Source organism: Trachypithecus francoisi, unplaced genomic scaffold (genome assembly GCF_009764315.1).
Source record: "Trachypithecus francoisi isolate TF-2019V2 unplaced genomic scaffold, Tfra_2.0 Lachesis_group0, whole genome shotgun sequence".
In the NCBI taxonomy this organism is placed as follows: domain Eukaryota; kingdom Metazoa; phylum Chordata; class Mammalia; order Primates; family Cercopithecidae; genus Trachypithecus; species Trachypithecus francoisi.
The window spans coordinates 195,899,789-195,919,333 of NW_022681453.1; the positions used below are offsets into that span (position 1 = coordinate 195,899,789).

Consider the following 19,545-nt stretch of genomic DNA (forward strand, 5'->3'; position numbering starts at 1 on the left):
GCCTCACGGCTCCCTGGGGCAGGGCTGCCATTACTTACAGTGTCAGATAATTCAGTAGAAAGTTGCCCTGCCCACCTCGCAGGCAAGGCACCGCCACCCAGATCCACCCAGATTGCGTCTCGTGTAGGTTTCCGGAAGCCACCTCTTTCTCATTGCCCTACTGCCCTGGGGCCATGGCCCTGGGGCCCATTGCCGGACAGTGTGAGTGCAGAAAGAGCCAGCCCTACACAGCTCCCAATGTCTGATCCTGCCATGTACAGCGAATTGTCTTGTTATTACACCCATCTTCTAGATGAGGGACAGTTACAAGGGCTGAGTGGCCCTGAGCCCTCGGGTTCCAAGCGCCCGCTGCCCAGGGCTGCCCCCGTTCGGGCTGGGACCCGGGCCTGCAGGCTGCCCCGCGCTGGGCATCAGAGCTCTGGGTTTTCCCCTTCTGGGGTGGGGGAGGGGGTGGGGCAGGGAGGAGACCGCTCCAGGGCAGCATGGCGAAGGTCCCCTTGCCTGGGGCGATTTCTGCCCAAGTCCTCATCAGGAGTTGTCAGGCCTGAGACAAACCCTCCCTCCTTCAGGAGTCCTCCGTTGGCCCCGGGGAAGGAGAGGTGACGGTCCGGTTTCTGGGCCTTTGGGTTGCTCCAGTGATATTAGGGCTAGAGAATCCCAGCCTCACTGGAGTGACCCGAGAAACCTTCCAGTCCAATCTCCTCACTTCAGAGCCGCAACAAGGGCGCCGGGTGGGAGTGACTTTCACACTCGCACAGTGCGACGGTAGCTACTCGGAATGAGAGACTCGTTCCGGCGCTCCTCCATCGCGCCCCTCGACTCGGCGGGACTTCCTCACCCGAGTTCCCTCGGCACCGCAGGGAGGCGCAGGCCGGGCCTGGGGGTGCGGGGAAAGCGGGGTGGGGCCCGCAGGCTGGGGGAGGAGCCGGGGGAGGAGCGACGAGGCCGGGCCCTTTAAGGGGCGGGCCGACCCCCCCAACCCCACCCCGGGGCGGCGCAGGCGCAGGCGCAGGCGGGCTCGGGGCGCTCGGCAGGAGGGACGGCGGGCGGGCGCTCACCTGCGGGGGCCGGCGCGGGGCGGGCGCCCGGCGGGCGGACGTTGACGCCCGGAGGCGAGGGCGGGGAGGCGGGCCGGGACTCGGGGGCGGCCCGGGGCGGGCGGGCGGGCGGGCGGTGTGAGCGGGCGCCGAGGGCAGCACCATCTGGAGGGGCGGGAGCGCGCGGCCTCTGGGGGGCAAGCGAGTGCGCTGGGCCGAGCCGGTCGAGGGCCCCCGGCGGGGCGAGCAGGAGGAGCGCGGCGGGCTGAGCCCCGCGCTGCCGGAGCAGCAGCCGCAGCGCGTCGGGGTTCTCAGCTGGGGCCCGCAGCAGCTCCGCGGGCTGAAGCTCGGCGTGGAGGAGCGGGGCGGGGTGGGCCCGGCCGTGCAGGAGGAGGGCGGTGTGGGCCCGGGGCTGCAGGAGCGCGGCGGCCGCGGCCACGAGCCCAGCCGGGGGGTGGTGTGGGGGCCGCCGGACGGCGCGGACTGGGGGCGCCCGCCGCGGTGGACGGGCTCGGCGGGCTGGCCTGTGGCGCAGGAGGAGGGGCTGGGGCCCCGCGGGCAGCACCAGGAGAAGGGCGGAGGCAGCCCCGCAGTGCAGGAGCGCGGCGAGGCCCGGGCCGGGGTGCAGGAGCGCGGAGAGGGGAGCCCGCGGAGGCTGCTGCAGCAGCCCGAGCCGGCGCCCGAGGCCGGGGAAGGCCCCCGCGAGCGCGGGGAGGGGCCGGAAAGTTCCGGCGAACTGGGGGAGCTGCAGTGGGAGAGCGTGGGGCGGGAGGCGGTAGTCCTGGGAGCGGCCCCGGAGCGCCGAAGCCGCCCGGAGCTGGTGGGGAGGGCCCGGCCGGTGGGGCCCCGGGGGCCTGCGGGGGAGGGGCGCCTGGGGGTGCAAGAGGCGAATTGGCTGCCCGGAGTGCAGGAGGGACAGGTGGTGCGGGCTGTCCAGGAAACCTATCTGAACGGAAAGGAGCCCCAGGAGGGAGAGGGACCCGGCGAGGGGCTCAGGACCCGGAGGCGCCGGCGGAGGAGGAGGTGGTGACTGGCAGGCCGCCGCCCGGGCCCCACGGTGCCTCCGGAGCTAAAGGGAACGCAGGATGTAGGGGCGTGGGGAGTCGGGCACAGAAGAGTGCGGGGAACCGGGGAGCTCTGCGAGCCACTGCCTGAGGGTAGGCCCGGCCCGCGGGAACGTCTTCTGCTCGCTCAGCCTGGGCAACGCTGAAGCTGTGTCTGCGGGGAGGCAGCGGAAGGCGTCAGGTAAGGAAGCCCAGTTCTTTTAGCTGGAGTTTGTGTGCTTGGAAGCGAGAAGCTGCAGGTCACTGGCAAGAGGGTAGTCTCCACACTGTCCTCGTTCTCTCGGCCTTTCATCCCTGCAGGGAGGAAGCAGCGCACTTTTCGGCTGCAAGGCAGGACCTCTCCCCACCAGTACTGTGTATGGTAGTTGGAGTGATGGGGCATCTTCTTAGAGTCTAGGCAGCTCGCGGGACGTCTGGGTGGCTGCCAGGTCTGTGCAGAGGGAAGAGAGGGGTGGCCCCAGGGAAGAGCTACAGGATGGTCACCCCTCCACCTGCCCCTCGATGGCAGTAGGGTGCCTCCATGGTGTTTGCTCTGCATGGTACAGTCAGCACAGGTTGCCTGAAGTCCTCAAAACACGTTCCACAGAAGGGAAGAGGGCAGCATGGGATTAACAGAACCTTATCTTGTAACCCTGTTGGTCATGTGAGCTGAGATGTGAGTGTGACAGCTAGTGGCTTGGACACGGCACGAGCCTGACCCGCTCCTGCCACGCCGTCCTGTCACAGCTGATTTACCCTGAGGGCCCAGAGCCAAGGATGATTAGTGGGCAGAAGGTGGGAGAGCAACTGGTGAGTCTCTGGGTGTGACTTCACTACCCCAGCGTGAGAGGGGCGGGAGAGGAGGGTGCATCTGCGCCAGAGGACTCTGGGCTGCCTCTGTGGCCCCATCGTGGGGAGGTTTTGCAGATGGGCCGCTGTGGTATCGTGGGCTCTGCACCTGTCAGGGCAGGAGCTCCCAGCCCAGTCTAGAGGTAGGGCTTGTAGGGGCCAAGGCCTCATGGCCTGAGTGCCAGACCTACTCATACTGCCTCGTGCTCCCAGAGGGGCTTGGAGGGCTGCTTGTGGGCCTTACTCTCCTAGAGCTGTTCACCTCTTACCTGGCACTGTCAGGTTCTTGCTTCCCCTGCCCCTGGGTGGGGATGGGTGCAGGGTTGCTGTCTGCCCAAGGCCTTAGCTAGGACCCCTCTCTGCCCCAGCCCGAGGTGTGGCTCTGAGTCAGATGGTCCCAGGCCCCTGTCCTGAACCAGACTGGCTGCTCTCTTATGGGGGCAGAGGGAGTGGTGCTGGAGGTAGCTGCTGGAGGAGCCGGTTAGCCTACTCCTCATACAAACTCAAACTCGCTTGTCAGCTTCATCCCGTGCCTGTCGCGCTGCGGCCCGAACACTCATGCACCGGAAGTTCAGCTGCTGTGCCCACGGTGCCTGACGCTTCTGGAATGGCCAGAGCGGCTCTCAGTGTCTGGCTTCAGTGGAGAGAACTGTCTGTTTTAAACACGTACACACAACACACATCTTCACCTACTTATTTCATGTCGACCTTTTTGAACTTGTGGTAGATGAATGGGAGAAAGGCCTTGGCATCACACAGATTGCTTTTGATCTGGTTGTATCACTTACAAGCTGTGGAACTTCCTTGGGCAACATAGTGTCTTTAGGTTTCAGGGCTTCCCCTGCAGTGTCCTGAGTGAAGAAACCTCAGGCCCTTTGGAGCCTGGTGCCCACCTCCCAGGAGCCCAGCGGATGTTGGGGAGGAAGGGTCAGGCTCTTCCCTCTGGCCCCTGAGCCCGAGATTAGCCCCCACCTTGTGCTTCGTCTAGAAGATGCAGTGTTTCTTTTTGTTCGTTTTAAGTAACAGCTTTGTTGAGCTATAATGACATATGGTAAACTGAGCATATTTAAAACATACAATTTAATAAGTTGTAACCTATGTATACACCTGTGAAACCACCCCCGACCGTCAAGATAGTGAACATCCCCCTTATTCCCCAGTCCCCAGAAGTTTGCTCGTGGAATCCCTCCATCCCCCCCTCCGCTGCCATCTCCTACCCCAGGTAACAGGCTGGTCTACTTTCTGTCACTGTATCTGAGTTTGCAGCATTTACTGTAAACGGAATCTCGTCTTTCATTCAACAGAAGTATTTTGGAGTTGGTTCACATGGTTGCACATATCAACAGTTCATTGTACACCTGTGCCAGAGTCTGTTTATCCATTGACCTGTTGATGGATTTTCAGAGAAAGCTGCTCTGAACTCTTTTGTTAGTCTTTGTATGGATGTATGCTTTTATTTATCTTAGGTAAATCCCTAGGACTAGAATGGCTGGGTCGTGTGGCAGGTATACATTTAACCTTTAAGAAACTGCCAGACTGTTTTCCAAAGTGGTTGTACATTTTATATACTCACCCACTGTGTCTGAAAGTTCTGGTTTGTCCATGTCTTTGATATGTCCACACCGTCATATGGTCAGTGTCTAATTTCAGACATTCTAATGTCTGTGGTGGTATCTCATTATGATTTTCATTTGTGTTTCCTCAGTGACTCATGTTGTTGAGCATCTTCTGATGTGCTCATTTGCCATATATATGTCTTTGGTGATGTGTCTGTTCAGATTGTTTGCCCGTTTTCAATTGTGTGGGTTTTTTTCATGTTGAGTTCTGAAGAGTTCTTGATATATTCTGGATATAAGCCTTTTATCAGGTATGTGATTTGCAAATCTTTTCTTCCAGCTTGTGGCTTGTGTTTTGATTCTCTTAACAATGTCTTCTAAAAAAATTATCATGATCAGTGATGCAAAATGGTGTGTTTTGAAAGAGAAGTTTAAAATTTTGATTCATTTACTAATTTGTTAGTTTGTGGATTGCATTTTTGGTGTCATGTCCAAGAAATCTTTGTCTGACCCAGAGTCACAACAGTTTTCCCCTCTGTTTTCTTGTAGACATTTTATAGTTTTGGGTGTTCCAGTGAGATCTAGGATTCATTTGGGGCTAATTTTTGTATGTGGTATAAGGTGTGAATTAATGTCCAGTTTTTTGCATGTAGAGATCTAACTGATCTAGTGGCACCATTTGTTAGGAAGATGTGTCTCTCCACTGAATTGCCTTTGAACCTTTGTCAAAAATCAATTGTTGGCCGGGCGCGGTGGCTCACGCCTGTAATCTCAGTGCTTCAGGAGGCCGAGGCGGGCGGATCACGAGGTCAGAAGTTCAAGGCCAATCTGGTGAACATAGTGGAACCCCATCTCGACTAAAAATACAAAAAATTAGCCGGGCGTGGTGGCGGGCACCTATAATCCCAGCTCTTTGGGAGGCTGAGGCAGGAGAATTGCTTAAACCCGGGAGGCGGAAGTTACAGTGAGCTGAGATTGCTCCACTGCACTCTAGCCGGGGCAACAGTGCGAGACTCCGTCTCAGAAAGAAAAAGAAAAAAATCAATTGTTTATGTGTGTCTAATTCTGGATTCTGTTTTGTTCCATTGATCAATTGTCTGTCTTTATCCCAGTATCACACTATCTTGATTACTGTGGGTTTATAAACCATAGTAAGTCTTGAAATCAGGCTATGATCTCAAACTTGGTTTTTGTCTTTTCAGAATTGCTTTAGCTATTCTGGGTTCTTTGTACTTCCATATACTTTTTAGAATTAGTTTGTCAATTTCTACAAAAAAGCCTGCTGGAATTTTGATTTGGATTATGATCAATTTGGGAAGAACTGATAGGTTAGCAGTATGGAGCCTTCTGACCGGTGAACAGTGTATATCTCTGTATTTATCTAGGTTTTCTTTACTGTCTCTCAGCAGTGCTTTGTAGTTTTTGGTATATCAGTCTTTTCCATCTTTTATTGAACATATCCTTAAATAGTACCTATTTTTATGCTATTGTCAATGATACTGGTTTTTCTTGGTAGTATTTTTTTTTATTTTTAAAACTTTTAGTTTTGGTAAAATTACATAGACTACCATTTTAACCATCTGAAATGGTGGTAAATACCTCATGCCGTTGCACAGCCATCCCCAGCCTCCATCTCCAGGACTTTTTCATCTTGTGAAACTGAAACTGTACCTATTAAATGGTAACTTCCCGTTCCCTCCTCTCGCAGCCCCTGAGAACCACCGTTCTGCCTTCTGACTCTAAGAATTTGGCTCCTCTGGGTGCCTCATAGAAGGAGAATTTTACAATGTTTGTTCTTTTGTGACTGGCTTATTTCACTTCGGCGTAGCCTATTCAAGGTTCATTTATATGGCAGCATATGTCAGAATTTTCTTCTTTTTAAAGAGTAAATCATATTCTGTTGTATGAATATACCCCTTTTTGTTTATCTGTTCACTTGGGTTGCTTTCACCTTTTTTTTTTTCTAAGACAGGGTCTCACTCTGTCTCCCAGGCCCAAGAGCAGTAGTGTGATCATGGCTAACTGCAGCCTCAACTTCCTGGGCTCGGTGATCCTCCCACCTCAGCCTCCTGGGTAGCTGGGACTATGGTGTGTACCACCATGCCTGGCTAATTTTTTTTTTTTTTTTTTTTTTGGAATTTTCTGTAGAGATGGGATTTTGCCACGTTGCCCAGGCTGGTCTCCAACTCCTGGCCCAAGCGGCTTTCACCTTTTGGCTCTTGTCAGTAATGCTGTTATAAGATGGTACCGTTGTTTAAACTTCACTTTCCAGTTGTTTGTTGCTAGTACCATTGATTTTTGTATTTTGAGCTTGAATCCTGCTGTCTTGCTAAATTAACTTAGTAGTTCTAGTAAGCTTTTTTGTAACTTCCGTTGGAGTTTCTACATAGAGCAGCATGTCATCTGCTAATAAACAGTTTCTGATCTTTATGCCTGTTATTTCTTTTTCTTGCCTGATTGCACTGGCTGGATCCTCTGGTATAATGTTGTTGTTGTTTTGAGATGAGTTTTGTGCTTGTGGCCCAGGCTGGAGTGCAGTGGCACGATCTTAGCTCATTGCAACCTCTGCCTCCTGGGTTCAAGCGATTCTCCTGCCTCAGAGTCCTGAGTAGCTGGGATTACAGGCGCCCGCCATCACACCCGGCTAATTTTTGTATCTTTGGTAGAGATGGGGGTTTCACCATGTTGGCCAGGCTGGTCTCGAACTCCTGACCTCAGGTGACCTGCCCGCCTCCGCCTCCCAAAGTGCTGGGATTATGGGGGTGGGCCACCAAGCCCAGCCTCATCTAATATAATGTTGAATAGAATAGATACCTTGTTTCTGATCTTCCAGGGAATGCATTTAGTCTCTCGCCATTAAGAGTAGTGCTAGCTGGCCGGGTGCAGTGGCTCACGCCTGTAATCCCAATACTTTAGGGGGCTGAGGTGTGCAGATCACGAGGTCAAGAGATTGAGACCATCCTGGCTAACACGGTGAAACCCCGTCTCCACTGAAAATACAAAAAATTAGCCGGGCGTGGTGGTGGGTGCCTGTAGTCCCAGCTACTCGGGAGGCTGAGGCAGGAGAATTGCTTGAACCTGGGAGGCGGAGGTTGCAGTGAGCCAAGATTGCGCCACTGCATTCCGACTCTGTCTCAAAAAAAAAATAAAAAGTGGTATTAGCTGGCCAGGCGTGGTGGCTCACGCCTATAATCCCAGCACTTTGGGAGGCCGAGGTGGGCAGATCACCTGAGGTCACGAGTTCAAGAGGAGCCTGGGCAACATGGTGAAACCCTGTCTCTACGCAAAATGCAAAAATTAGCTGGGTGTGGTGGTGTGTGCCTGTAATCCCAGCTACTTGGGAGGCCAAGGCACAAGAATTGCTTGAACCCAGGAGGTGGAGGTTGCAGTGAGCCTAGATCGCACCATCGCACTCCACTCTGGGTGACAGAGCGAAACTGTCTCACAAAACGAAAGAAAACAAAACAAAAGTGGTATGAGCTATAGATTTTTCATATCTGATCTTTACCAGGTTGCAGAAGCTCCCTTTAATTCCTACTTTGCCGAGAGGTGCTTTTTTTTTTTTTGAGATAGAATCTGGCTGTCGCCCAGGCTGGAGTGCAATGGCGCAATCTCTGCTTGCTGCAACTTCTGCCTCCCGGGTTCAAGCAGTTCTACCTTAGCCTCCCGAGTAGCTGGGATTACAGCTGGGCTGCCACCACGCCCAGCTAACTTTTGTATTTTTAGTAGAGACGTGGTTTCACCATGTTGGCCAGGCTAGTCATGAGCTCCTGACCTCAGGTGATTCGCCCGCCTCGGCCTCCCACAGTGCTGGGATTACAGGCGTGAGCCATCGTGCCTGGTCCTTACTAACTCCTTACTAACTCTTCAATAGCTTTTCAGTAATCCCCTGTATTTTAGCATTGCCCTTCTGACACTCACCTCTTCTTCCAGAGGTTTCTGGGGCTGCCTGTTCCTGGGCTTTTGAGGATTCAGTGGGATCGGTTAAGGTCTCTCACACTGGGATTTGTGACTTTCTTGGTCAGCTCTCAACTGCCACTAGCCCCTCTGCTTTCTAGCTTCCGAGGTTTGTGGTGGTTCCTTCCTCTACCATTCTCCCCGCTCCCTAGGGGCCTGTGACTTTCAAAACATTCTTTTTTCATTGTAGGTCTGGTGAGGTTTCAGGCAGGACTGACACTGTGTGGAATGGACGGTTTTTTTCCTGGAACCCCTGTCCCTTCTTTACCCTTCCTCACAGAATCCGTGCATTCACTCAGCGTTAGCGAATGACGTGGTATCTACTCAGCGAGTCTGATGTGGGTTTTAAGATTTCTGCCGTGACCCCCGTGGGCCGCATCCTTGGACCAAGCAGTGCAGCCCTGAACGGGCCGAATTCTAGCGTGACCTTCCCCTCTGGGTGCCCCGGCCGCCTCTCCAGAGCTTTGACCTTCCCCTCTGGGTGCCCCGGCCGCCTCTCCAGAGCTTTGACCTTCCCCTCTGGGTGCCCCGGCCGCCTCTCCAGAGCTTTGACCTTCCCCTCTGGGCGCCCCTGGCCGCCTCTCCAGAGCTTTGACCTTCCCCTCTGGGCGCCCCTGGCCGCCTCTCCAGAGCTTTGACCTTCCCCTCTGGGCGCCCCTGGCCGCCTCTCCAGAGCTTTGACCTTCCCCTCTGGGCGCCCCCGGCCGCCTCTCCAGAGCTTTGACCTTCCCCTCTGGGCGCCCCCGGCCGCCTCTCCAGAGCTTGTTTTGGCCTTTGTAAAATGGGGATAATCTGGGGTCGTGAGGTGGGTTTTCGGTCAGCCAGTGAAGATACTGTCTTAGTGGAGCTGGTGCAGAGTGTCTTCCTGAGGACCCAGGCTCTGACTTCTGCTCCCTCATATTCCCCCAGACACTGGCATCAGGCGGGCATGTGGGGTGCGTGGCGGGCGTCTAAGGAAGGCGAGAGGGGAGAGAGGTTTTTCCTGGTCCCTCTCCTCAGCGGCTGTACTCCTGGAGCCCCAGCTGGATGTAACAACCTTGGACTCTTGTTTCTCTCTGTCCCCGGTATACTGTGTCTGCCAGTGAGGCAGGGCCTCTTCTCTGGTCCCCTGACCTTGGCAGGGCTCTCCCCGTACCCCACGGCCAGAAGAAAGTCACCATTCCCCTAACATTTGCCTTCCCCCAGATCCTGAGCCTCCGTTCCCGATGACAGCTTCCTAGTGCCTTGGACCAGGCAAGCCCCTTCCCCTTTGAGGGTCCCAGGCTCTTCAAGGGTCAGATGGTGAGCAGGATCCAGTGGGATTTAAGGTGTAGGATGTGAAGCCCCAGACATTTCTCTCGCTCGCAGGCTCTCCTGGGCCCTCTGGCCTGCCCTAGATGACACGTTCCTGCTCCTGGGTCTTGGTGTAGACGTGGTCCTGAGGGGGTGGGCAGTGCATCGTGTCGCCTGAATGTTCAGTTCCCAGCTCTGGCATCTACTCTCCGCTCCTTCTTGCCACACGTCACCTCCAGGGCCGACAATAGACCCCTTCAGCTCTAGGCTCTTGCTTAGGGCTCGGGGGTGGGGTGAGGCCTGAGCTGGCAGCAGGCAGGATGACTAGCCGGGCAGCCTCTGCCCAGCCCTGGAAGAGATCTCTCTGGGAGTGGCTACTGCTGGGAGCTAGACTGCATCCTTCCCTCTGGGCCCTTGTGCCGTGACAGTGCATGTGCAGGACAAACAACGAGAGGCAGCTCTCTGCAGCACTCAGTGTCCCAGCCTTGGCACCTGGGCACGCGTGGCGTGCATGGGAATGAGACCCGGACAGCTGCAGCAGTGTGTCCTCTGCCGCACACTGCTGCTGCTGTCTGTGTTGGGGAGTGACGGTCCAGGAGCACATGAGGGCCCTCAGTGTACTGTCTCTCTGTGTGTCGGCGTTGACACTCCGGTCTGCAGCCGGCAGGGCATGAAACAGTTTCACTTTCAAGACTTGGGACAGATGGGTGATCTTGTCTCCACATGTCAGTCCCACCAAGTCCGGCAGCCTCAGGTTCAGTGTGGACTGGGTCACATTGTTGAGTCAGATCCTCTCCCCTCCTCTCTCAAGTGACACTCCCTTTTGCACTGGAGTTGGAGGGGACGAGGCATAGCAGGGCCCTGTCTGGTGTGTCTGCCTCTGCTTCGGTGCTCTGCCCTCCCACCCTGTCACTTGCCTGTTCCCCTCCTCTCTCTCGGTGAGCTGGGATCCTGACAGACCCAGGCCGCCTTCCCATCACCCTGTGTGGCAGCCTGTGCCCCAGCACCCGCTCCGCAGTCCAGTGAGAAGGCACCTTCCTTAAGACCAGTGTCAGGCTCTCCCTCTGCCTGAGGGCCTGGCTGAGTTGTCTCTGGTTCTGAGATGGCTTTGGGAGACTGAATCGCTGGGTGCGTCTGGGGTCGGAGTGGTTGTGATGGCATTGACAGCCCCTCTTCCCAGGAGGGTGCTGGCTTCTCTGGATTAGAAATCATGGGGGGAGGCAAAGCCAGGGCTGGGAGAGGGCAACCAGGCTTGTTCTTGGCACCCACTGGAAAGCAGCCTGGCAGCAGCTCACGGGGAAGAAGCAGGCCCCCTTTCTCCAGTGTTCTCACACCAGCAGACACACCCAGGGCTCCTGCCAGGTTCTCCCTTCAGGGCGACAGATGTGGAAAGATGGTTCCCTTACGATGTACAAACCACAGCAGAGGTATACAAAGGGCTCCTGCAGCACAGTTATGTGCTGATACAAACAGTTACAGGAATAGTGACCCTTTAAGGATAGGAACATGATGGATAATTTAAACTTTTTAAAATTCTTGGCCAGGCATGGTGGCTCATGCGTATAATCTCAGCACTGTGGGAGGCCGAGGTGGGTGGATCATGAGGTCAGGAGATCGAGACCATCCTGGCCAACATGATGAAACCCTGTCTCTACTAAAACCACAAAAATTAGCTGGGCATGGTAGTGTGCGCCTGTAATCCCAGCTACTCAGGAGGCTGAGGCAGGAGAATCGCTTGAACCCAGGAGATGGAGGTTGCAGTGAGCCGAGATCGTGCCCCTGCACTCAGCCTGGGCAACAGAGCAAGGGTCTTTCTCAAAAAAAAAAAAAAAATTCCTTGTGGCTATTTTTCACATATACTATTGTGTAGTTTTACTGCTCATGTTTCAAGCATCCCTCCAACAAAACAGCAGAGATAACCATTTGGGGCTAGAAAATGGGAATTTACAGAGGAGATGGCATTGACTTGGGTCTTGAGGAGTTTGTGGGAGTTTATCATGTAAACAAAGAATAGAAGTGTCACGGACAAAAAATAGCTCAGACATTAAAATTGTTTTTATTCTTTATTTATTTATTGAGACGGAGTCTCTCTGTCGCCCAGGCTAGAATGCAGTGGCACGATCTTGGCTCACTGCAGCCTCCGCCTCCTGGGTTCAAGCGATTCTCCTGCCTCAGCCTCCTGAGTAGCTGGGATTACAGGTGCACACCACCATGCTCAGCTAATTTTTATATTTTTTGGTAGAGACAGGGTTTCACCATGTTGGTCAGGCTGGTCTCGAACTCCTGACCTCAGGTGATCCACCGGCCTCGGCCTCCCAAAGTGCTGGGATTACAGGCGTGAGCCACTGGGCCCACCCGGAGACATTGAAATCAAAGGGCATCCGGACATGGTTCCTGGTGCCTGTCATCCCAGCTACTCAGGAGACTGAGGTGGGAGGGTCACTTGAGCCAAGGAGTTCAAAGTTAAAATGAGCCATGGTCACACCACTGCACTCCAGCCTGGGCAACAGAGCAAGACCCAGTCTCTTAAAAACAAAAAACAGGAAGAACCCCAGAGTATGTCTAGGGAAGGGCAAACACTTGGCTTGGCTGGGACAGAGAGACATTTGAAGGGAATGCTAAGAGAGAGAGGTGGGGAAATCGGCGAGGAGTGGAGCCCAGAGGGCCTGTGTGCCAGCAGGGGATTGGGCTCTTGAGGACTTAGCGAAGGGCCTGTGTGCCAGCCGGGGAAGGGTGGCAGGTCTGTGCTCAGACCACAGTAACAGTAGGCAGCCAGGTGCTGTGCTGGGGGTGCTACTCATTATCTCCTTGACTCTTCATGACAGTTCTATGGAGATTCCATTTATCCCCACTTCACAGATGCGGAAACTGGAAACTGAGGCTTAGAGGTTATTTGCTCAAAAGTTGCCCAACTAGAACATGATGGGGTCAGGGTTTCAGCCCCCATCTGCCCGACTCCTGATCTCATTGTTACTGTTGGGAGGAATTCTGAGGCAACCTGACTGGTGTGCCTGGTGGAGAAGGTAGAGGAAGAAGGAGGAGTCTTGGTTGGGGGTCCGTGGTGGGGTGTGGTTTCTACCTTGGGTGGCTGGTGTTGGCTTGTGATGTTTTCAGCAGGATACAGGAGCGTAGCAGCACAGTTGAAGGGGTGATGCGGAGCCCAGTTTGGATATGCAGTGTGTGGTACCTGTGCAGCCTCCTGGCGGAGCTGCCCTGTAAGTGTCTGGAAATGTGGGTCTGGAGCCACAGGAATTCAGGAATGGAGACAGCACGTGGTGGTAACAGGAGCCCCTGGAGGCGGAGGTAACCCCAGGAAGCAGAGCATCAGTGGAGAATATAAGGAAACATGAGTTCAAAAGTCTTAGGAAATACCAACAGTTAAGAAGCAGGCGGTGGGGCGGGAAGGCGCAGTGGCTCATGCCTGTAATCCCAGCACTTCGAGAGACCAAGGCTGGCAGAATGGCTTGAGCCCAGGAGTTTGAGACCAACCTGGGCAACATGATGAAACCTCATCTCTACAAAAAATACAGAAATCAGCTGGGTGTCATAGTTCATGCCTGTAATCCCGGCTACTCAGGAGATGGAGGGCAGGAGGATTGCTTGAGCCTGGGAGGCAGAGGTTGCAGTGAACCAAGATCACACCACTGCACTCCCGTCTGGGGGCAGAGTGAGACCCCATCTCAAATAACAAACAAGCAAAAAACACGTGGGGGAGAAGAGGCTTCAGGGCCGGACCATGGGCCTAGCACTGCCAGCAGACACAGCCTTGCCTGCCCTCAGGACCTCAGCTGCCAGGCTCACCTGGGAGGGAGTGGACCTCTGTGTTCTGGAGATGGAGAGAGTTTGGACAGTCACTGTGTATGTCTGAATCACTCCGTTTTCTTGCTTGGGCCCTGGCCAGCCTCCTCCCCAGACCAATGTGATGTCAGGCCCAGCTGACCTGAAGGTGCAGGGTTGCCTGGTGCAGCTCCCTCTGGGATGAGGTTCCGAGGGCACCCAGCCTGGCCTTGGGCCAGAAGCTTGGGCTCTGCGCACAGAGGGGTGAGTTAAGGCTGACTAAACTTGGTGGGGCTGACATGTGGAAGCAAGATAATCCTCTGGCCGGGGGAGGAGCTGTAAGCCCCCCTCTCCTCTTCAGTATGTTCTTTTTTCCTCGGGGCCTGGAGAAGAGGGAGGTGGAGGTGGGAGAGGGCCAGCTGGGAGGTGGGGTTGGCGTATATTCCTGAGAATACGGTAGATTGTTTTGGAAAAATCCTCTTGGCCGGAAATTGCCTGTCATGTCTGCGCCTTGGTGTGGATTTGTCACTCGCATGCAGTTGGAGAGGTTGGAGAGGGGAATGGACAGCCGAGCTGGCTGGTTTCCAGCCTCTTGTTTCCTTCAGCCTTGCAGAGTGGAGATATAAGCGGACAAGTGAAGAGCAGAGGGGGTGTACACGGGGGGGAGTGGGGGTGGGGTGGGGGGTGGATTCTCGACATCCTAGAGGTAGTTTGGATCCTGTGGATGTCTTACAATAGGATGGTACTAGGACGCAAGAGATTTCAGGGAAAGGTGAGGCAGGGAGAAAGCGGGAAAGGGCAGTGGTTTGGATCAGATCCTTTATCCCCAGGGCAAGGAGGGAGGGGCCTGGCATTTTCTGCCTTGCCTTCTACAACCTCCCGGCTTTGGGGTCTTGCAGCTACTCCCAAGAGGAGTGTGTGCCTTTAGCTGCAGTAAGATGCCGAGGACCTTCTGTACAGCATAGAACCAGGCGTCCGGGGTCCTCGCCGGCAGTCATCCACCTACCCTGGTGTGCTCGGGGTGGGGAAGGGACTGTGTGAGGAGACGGGGCCCTGGGGGAGCCTCACCTAGTGCCCTCCCAGGGTCTGGCCCAGCCTTGACGCTGCGTGGGGAGGAGAGGTCGCAGCATCTGTCTCTCCTCTGCCCCAACCCAGGGAGGCGCCCTGAGCTCAGCCCTAAATACCCAGTACTAAAGCGTCAGTGGCTGCTTCAGATGCCACCAGAATGAGAAGTGATGCCTTGGGGCCCCAGGGGAGAGGAAGAGCTTCTGCCCTGGGACTTCCTGTGCCGGCGATGGCCTCGCGCCAGTGCTGGGCGCGGCACCCCCGCGTGGGCCCGTGTTGGGGCGGCTTTTCAGCAGGAGTCCGGGCCCTCGTGTCACTGCTCTGAAGTCCGGGCGGGCAGCGCGGTCCGGCCGGCCCAGGCCCAGGCCCAGCACACAGCGCACAGCGTTGCGGGAGTGGCGCGCGGTGGCTCCGCGCGGGGGCCGGGGCGGGGGCGTGGCCTGCGCGGAGGCGGCGCTGGGAGGCGGCGCGGAGCCGGCGAGCGCGGGGCCGAGCCGCGGGGCAGGTGGGCGCCGGGCAGGCTGGGGGCGGGGTGGGCTGCAGGCCCCGGGATGTCTAGGGGGAGGGGCCTCAGGTGGAGTCGGACGGAGGCCTCTCTGCTGTGGGCTTCTGAGATGGCCCCTTGTGAATACCGGGGACTCGTGAATCCCCGAGGCCGCAGTTGGCGGCTCTGGGGCCCGGGAGGCGGGCCGAGGGCTGAGTGGAGCCCGGTTCCGCGGCCGGCGAAGGCAGAGCCCCAGCTCTCGGTGGGGTCAGCCCGGGGCTGGCACAGCTGGCTCACGGAGAGGGTGGGGACAGCGCCGCGGAGAGGGGAACGGAGCTGGGACGGGCTGCAGGAGGGAATGGCCGCAGGCCCGCAGCAGGAGGGGGCGACCACCCGGTGGCGGAGGAGGCTGTGGAGGGCGGGGGTCACAGGCTGGGGCCTCCCCCGGGGCTGAGACGCAGTAGCGGCCCTGCGCTCCTTCTGGAGGATGCTCGAAGCCCGGCCCCCCAGGACGCAGGGCAGTGACGCTGCCGGTGCCGCTGCGGGGCGGGGGCTGCGGGCACTGCTGCTCTCCCTGACCGCAGCCACCGGGAGTTTGGGCTCCATGGGGGAGAGATCTGCTTACCAGCGCCTGTCTGGGGGCGAGGAGGGACCGCAGGTAATGGGGAAGGCCAGAGGGCAGCCAGATACCTGGGCGCAGACCTCTTGGTCTGCTGTGAGCCGGGCCCAGCCCTGCCCTCTGCAGCAGCCTCTCAGGAGTGAGGGTGTCCGCTCCTGGGCCAGGGGACAGAGGGCGGAGTGTTTGTGTGGGTGTGGCGGTGGTGACTTAGTGATGCTGGCATCTGTCACCGTGTGCATGGGTCCCCTGGGACCCCAAAAAGCTGCCCTTTGGGCTTCCTTCTATGCCCCAAGGGAGTCCAGGAAGCACTGCTAGGATTGGGGTTCAGTCTTTTAGGAGAACTGAGTCTGTATGTCCTGGACATTCCCATTTACCAGCCTTTTGAATATGAATATCAAGCCAGATGTCCTTGTTTTCTTTTGGAAATACGGTCACTGTATTGATGGACGAGGCAGCTTCCCTCCCCCTCGGAGAGAAAGCACTTCCTCTCCCGGCCGGCAGAGGGCAGTAGCTGACAGGAGAAAGGGGGGCTCGGCAGGAGCGTTGGGGCTTAAGGTCGGGCATTTTCCTGGGCGAGGAGAAAGGGGGCCAGGCCGGGCGCGGTGGCTCACGCCTGTCATATCAGCACTTTGCGAGGCCGAGGCGGGCAGATCACCTGAGGCCAGGACGCTGAGGTCAGGAGTTCGAGACCAGCCTGGCCAACATGGTGAAAATACAAAAAAAAAAAAAAAAACACAAAAATTAACTGAACGTGGTGGCAGGTGCCTGTAATCCCAGCTACTGGGGAGGCTGAGACAGGTCAATCACTTGAACCCAGGATCGTGCCATTGCACTCCAGCCTGGGCGATAGAGCAAGACTCTCAAGAAGGGGGAGGGGGGACGGTCCAGGAGCTGGCCTGGCTCTGACGCCACATTCTTGGCTTCTTCCCGCATCTGGATTACTGGTCCAGTTACAGGTCTTGTTCTTACTGGGCATCCAAGGAAGGGAGGGTCAGGCATGGGGTTCTGGTGACTTTGAGACATATTTCTGGGGACAGCTAGAGTTTTTAATCTAGCCATTCTGATCCAGCAGACTCGTTTTGAAGTAGAGGGAATAACCCTGCTTAAATTCTTCCCCAGTCCCCAGTCCCTGCGTCTCCTTCCAGGTGTGTTTGGTGCCAGGGTAGGCTGTAGGCTTCTCTGATGCAAGGGCATAGTCAGCCAAGGTTTGGGAAAAAGTCAGCTCCAGTGTATCATAGGCCTGAGCTTGTCCACCTGACCTCAGCCCCCACTCAGTGCACACCTGTATCTCCACAAGCTTTGTGGGGTGGCTGGCAGGGGGATGAGGAAGAGGGTCTGAAGCTGGGGGTGTCCTCCTCCCCACCTCCTGGAGTTATAACGATCAGGAAATGGCTGTCCCGTTCGGCGTCATTAGGGAGGTCAAGCGCTGGGAGAGGCCCTGGGAAGGGAGCCTGGGATGCTGATTCCCCAAAGCCCTGTTCTCCAGCTGCCCACCCCTCCAGCCAGCTGGGGCTCCTTGAGCTGGTGGCCAGCTGGACAGGGACAAGAGAGCAGTGTGCAAGAAACAGGGCTCCCTAGGCATGGCTCAGCAGGGAGGGGGGGTGCCTGGGGAGCTGGAGAGGGCTTCCTGCAGCTGTCAGGTGTGTCTGGGGGCCGTGGCGAGGGGGGTGTAAGAGCAGCTGGCACCCTTCGAGGAGGGCCAGAGAGATCGTTTGTCAGTTCTGGAAACATGGGGCCCACGGGGGCTTGATGGAGTGTCTCTAGACCCCTTACTCTGAGGCTGCGGTCTGTGTCCGGGGTGTTATACAGGAGACATCCTACAGCTTCGAGGTGGGGGCATCCCATCAGGAGTCTCAGGGCATGTTTGTTTGTTTTGAGGGGGTTTGGGAACTTGGCCACCTGGTCTGGGTAGGAGGCACCCTGGGTGTTTGGGCAGCAGACAAGGCAACCCTGGGGGAGGGGGTGGGGATCCTCACCCCACCCTACCCTTGCTCTTGGCTGGGCTGCCCCACTCTGGCAGGCTGCCGGCCTCCTATTTCCGTCGGGCACCAGGGTAACAGGGCCACATTAGGGTCTGAGCCAGGAGACGCCCAGCCAAGGCTGGGACTGAGGAGTGGGGGAGGGTCTCTAAAGAGTCATCTGCAGGGCCCAGCAGAGCCTCTGGGGCCCAAGCCTCCCACTCAGGCTGTGCTAGTCCCCACGTCCCCACACAAGCCCGTGTGGGGGTCTACAACCCTGCTTTGTACATGCTGTTTGAGTCACATAGCCCCCCCACCCCAAAGTCCCAGGAGTTGTCTGCAACTGTGAGGGCTGGGGTAGAAGCCAGAGACAGGAGCCTTGTGTATGGGGAGGCAGGGGGGCCAGCGCGGGTGGCTGGGAGGAAGAGTCCCCCCCATTCCTGCTGCCCTCTTGGCAGTGATTCAGAAAAGTCCTTTTTCAGCCAGTGTCAGAGCTGCTCAGCTAGGCGGGGAGGGAGGGAGGGAGGGAGGCAGGAGGGAGGGCGGGCGGGCAGTCGGGTGGGGAAGCCGGGAGCAGGGCTGGACTGTTACCACTGCCCTGGAGAGAAGACAGAAACAGGACAGAGGATCCCGGCTGCAGCCAGCGTGAGGAAAGCTCCTCCGCTCCCCGCCAGACTGGCCAGCTGTGGAAACCCAGCTGGGCTTGCAGCAGAGCACAGGGGCCCAGCTCGTTCTTCCGCATTTCCCACCCCTGGTGTGGGATTTGGGGGGCTCCTGGGTGGCGTGCAAAGCTCCGTAGCCGAGGCCCCTGCCCATCTGCTTCCTGGGCCGGATCCCCAGTGACTGTTCAGGGGGTCCTGCTCCGTGGAGATGCCGGCAGCACGTCGGTTCCCTGGCCTGGAGCTGTCCTTCCCTCTCCTGGCCAGACTGCGGCGACGGCTGTACACAGTGAGTGGGGCACAGGGGTTGGACTGCTGGGGACTGTTGGGGCTCCTTAGCACCGGCAATTGACTGAGAGGCAGACAGCAGGACTGGGAGTGGCTGAGGGATCCTGCCAGTGAGGGCTCGACAGGGGGTCCGGGCCAAGTGGCTGCTGCGTTCGTTCTTGTTGGCCTGTGTGTTTGCACACCAGCCACGGAGTAGTGACGGACACAGGTGTGCAGACTCTGCGAGGTGCTGGGGGCCAGGCCCATGCAGAATTGGAGAGTGTTTGAACTCTGGATGAGCTGCAGCCATGCCCTGTGCTGCGCAAAGAACCTTGGGCTGGAGGGGGACTTAGCGGGGAGGCGGACCCCTGCAGAGTCACCCTGGACTGAGACCCTGACTGCTTCCCTCACTGGGATCCCGGAGTTCCTTCCCGTGCTGCCACATGCATCCCCTGTGCAGAGCAGCGCTGTTCCTGGTCAGGGAGCATGGAGGGGAGTGCACAGCTGAGCAGAGGTGTGTTAGCTGGTGTTTCGGGGAGAGGGAACAGGCCAGGCTGTGCTTTCTGAAGAGCTTCAGGGGAGGGGCCTCTGGGTCTTCTCCAGCTCTGACCACCCAGGGCATGGCTTTGAGCTGTTTTCAGGAGCCTAGAGGAGGGGGCCTGGATCCTTGGGAGTTGGTGGTGGGAGGAAGAAGGGGGCCTGGAGACTGCTTGCCCTGCGGGAGACTGGGATCCCCCATCCTGAGGCTGAGCCCTGGAGGGGATGGGGTCACTTTGCTCCAGGGACGGGGCAACAGTGGCCAGGCCGTGGCCGGGCTGAGGGGAGATGCTACCTAAGCCAGTGACTCCCAGTTCACCTCTGGACTTGCTTCTGGAAAGCAACGACGCTTAGTCCTCTTAAACCCCACGTCCCTTTTTTTGTAAACAGATGATTTTGTTGAGGATAAATTAATTAATACAGCTTAATACTTAGAACTGTTCCTCATATATGGTAAGTGCGGTT

At 57.0% G+C, this 19,545-nt stretch overlaps 1 protein-coding gene across 13 annotated transcripts in view; it reads left to right on the plus strand.

Moving 5' to 3' along the window:
* Positions 1-1,677: 1,677 nt before the first annotated feature.
* TNK2 (tyrosine kinase non receptor 2) overlaps positions 1,678-19,545 on the plus strand; it is a 43,547-nt gene continuing 25,679 nt past the window's right edge. For 4 of the 13 annotated variants that reach the window (XM_033213202.1, XM_033213197.1, XM_033213201.1 and 1 more), the window contains exon 1: positions 15,108-15,698. In XM_033213202.1, the coding sequence (XP_033069093.1) occupies positions 15,528-15,698 (171 nt within the window). In that variant the 5' untranslated portion in view covers positions 15,108-15,527. Of the gene's footprint in view, positions 2,283-15,105; positions 15,699-18,162; positions 18,566-19,545 lie in introns of those variants that run through there. The other 9 variants (XM_033213195.1, XM_033213194.1, XM_033213193.1 and 6 more) reach the window with 7 other exon arrangements.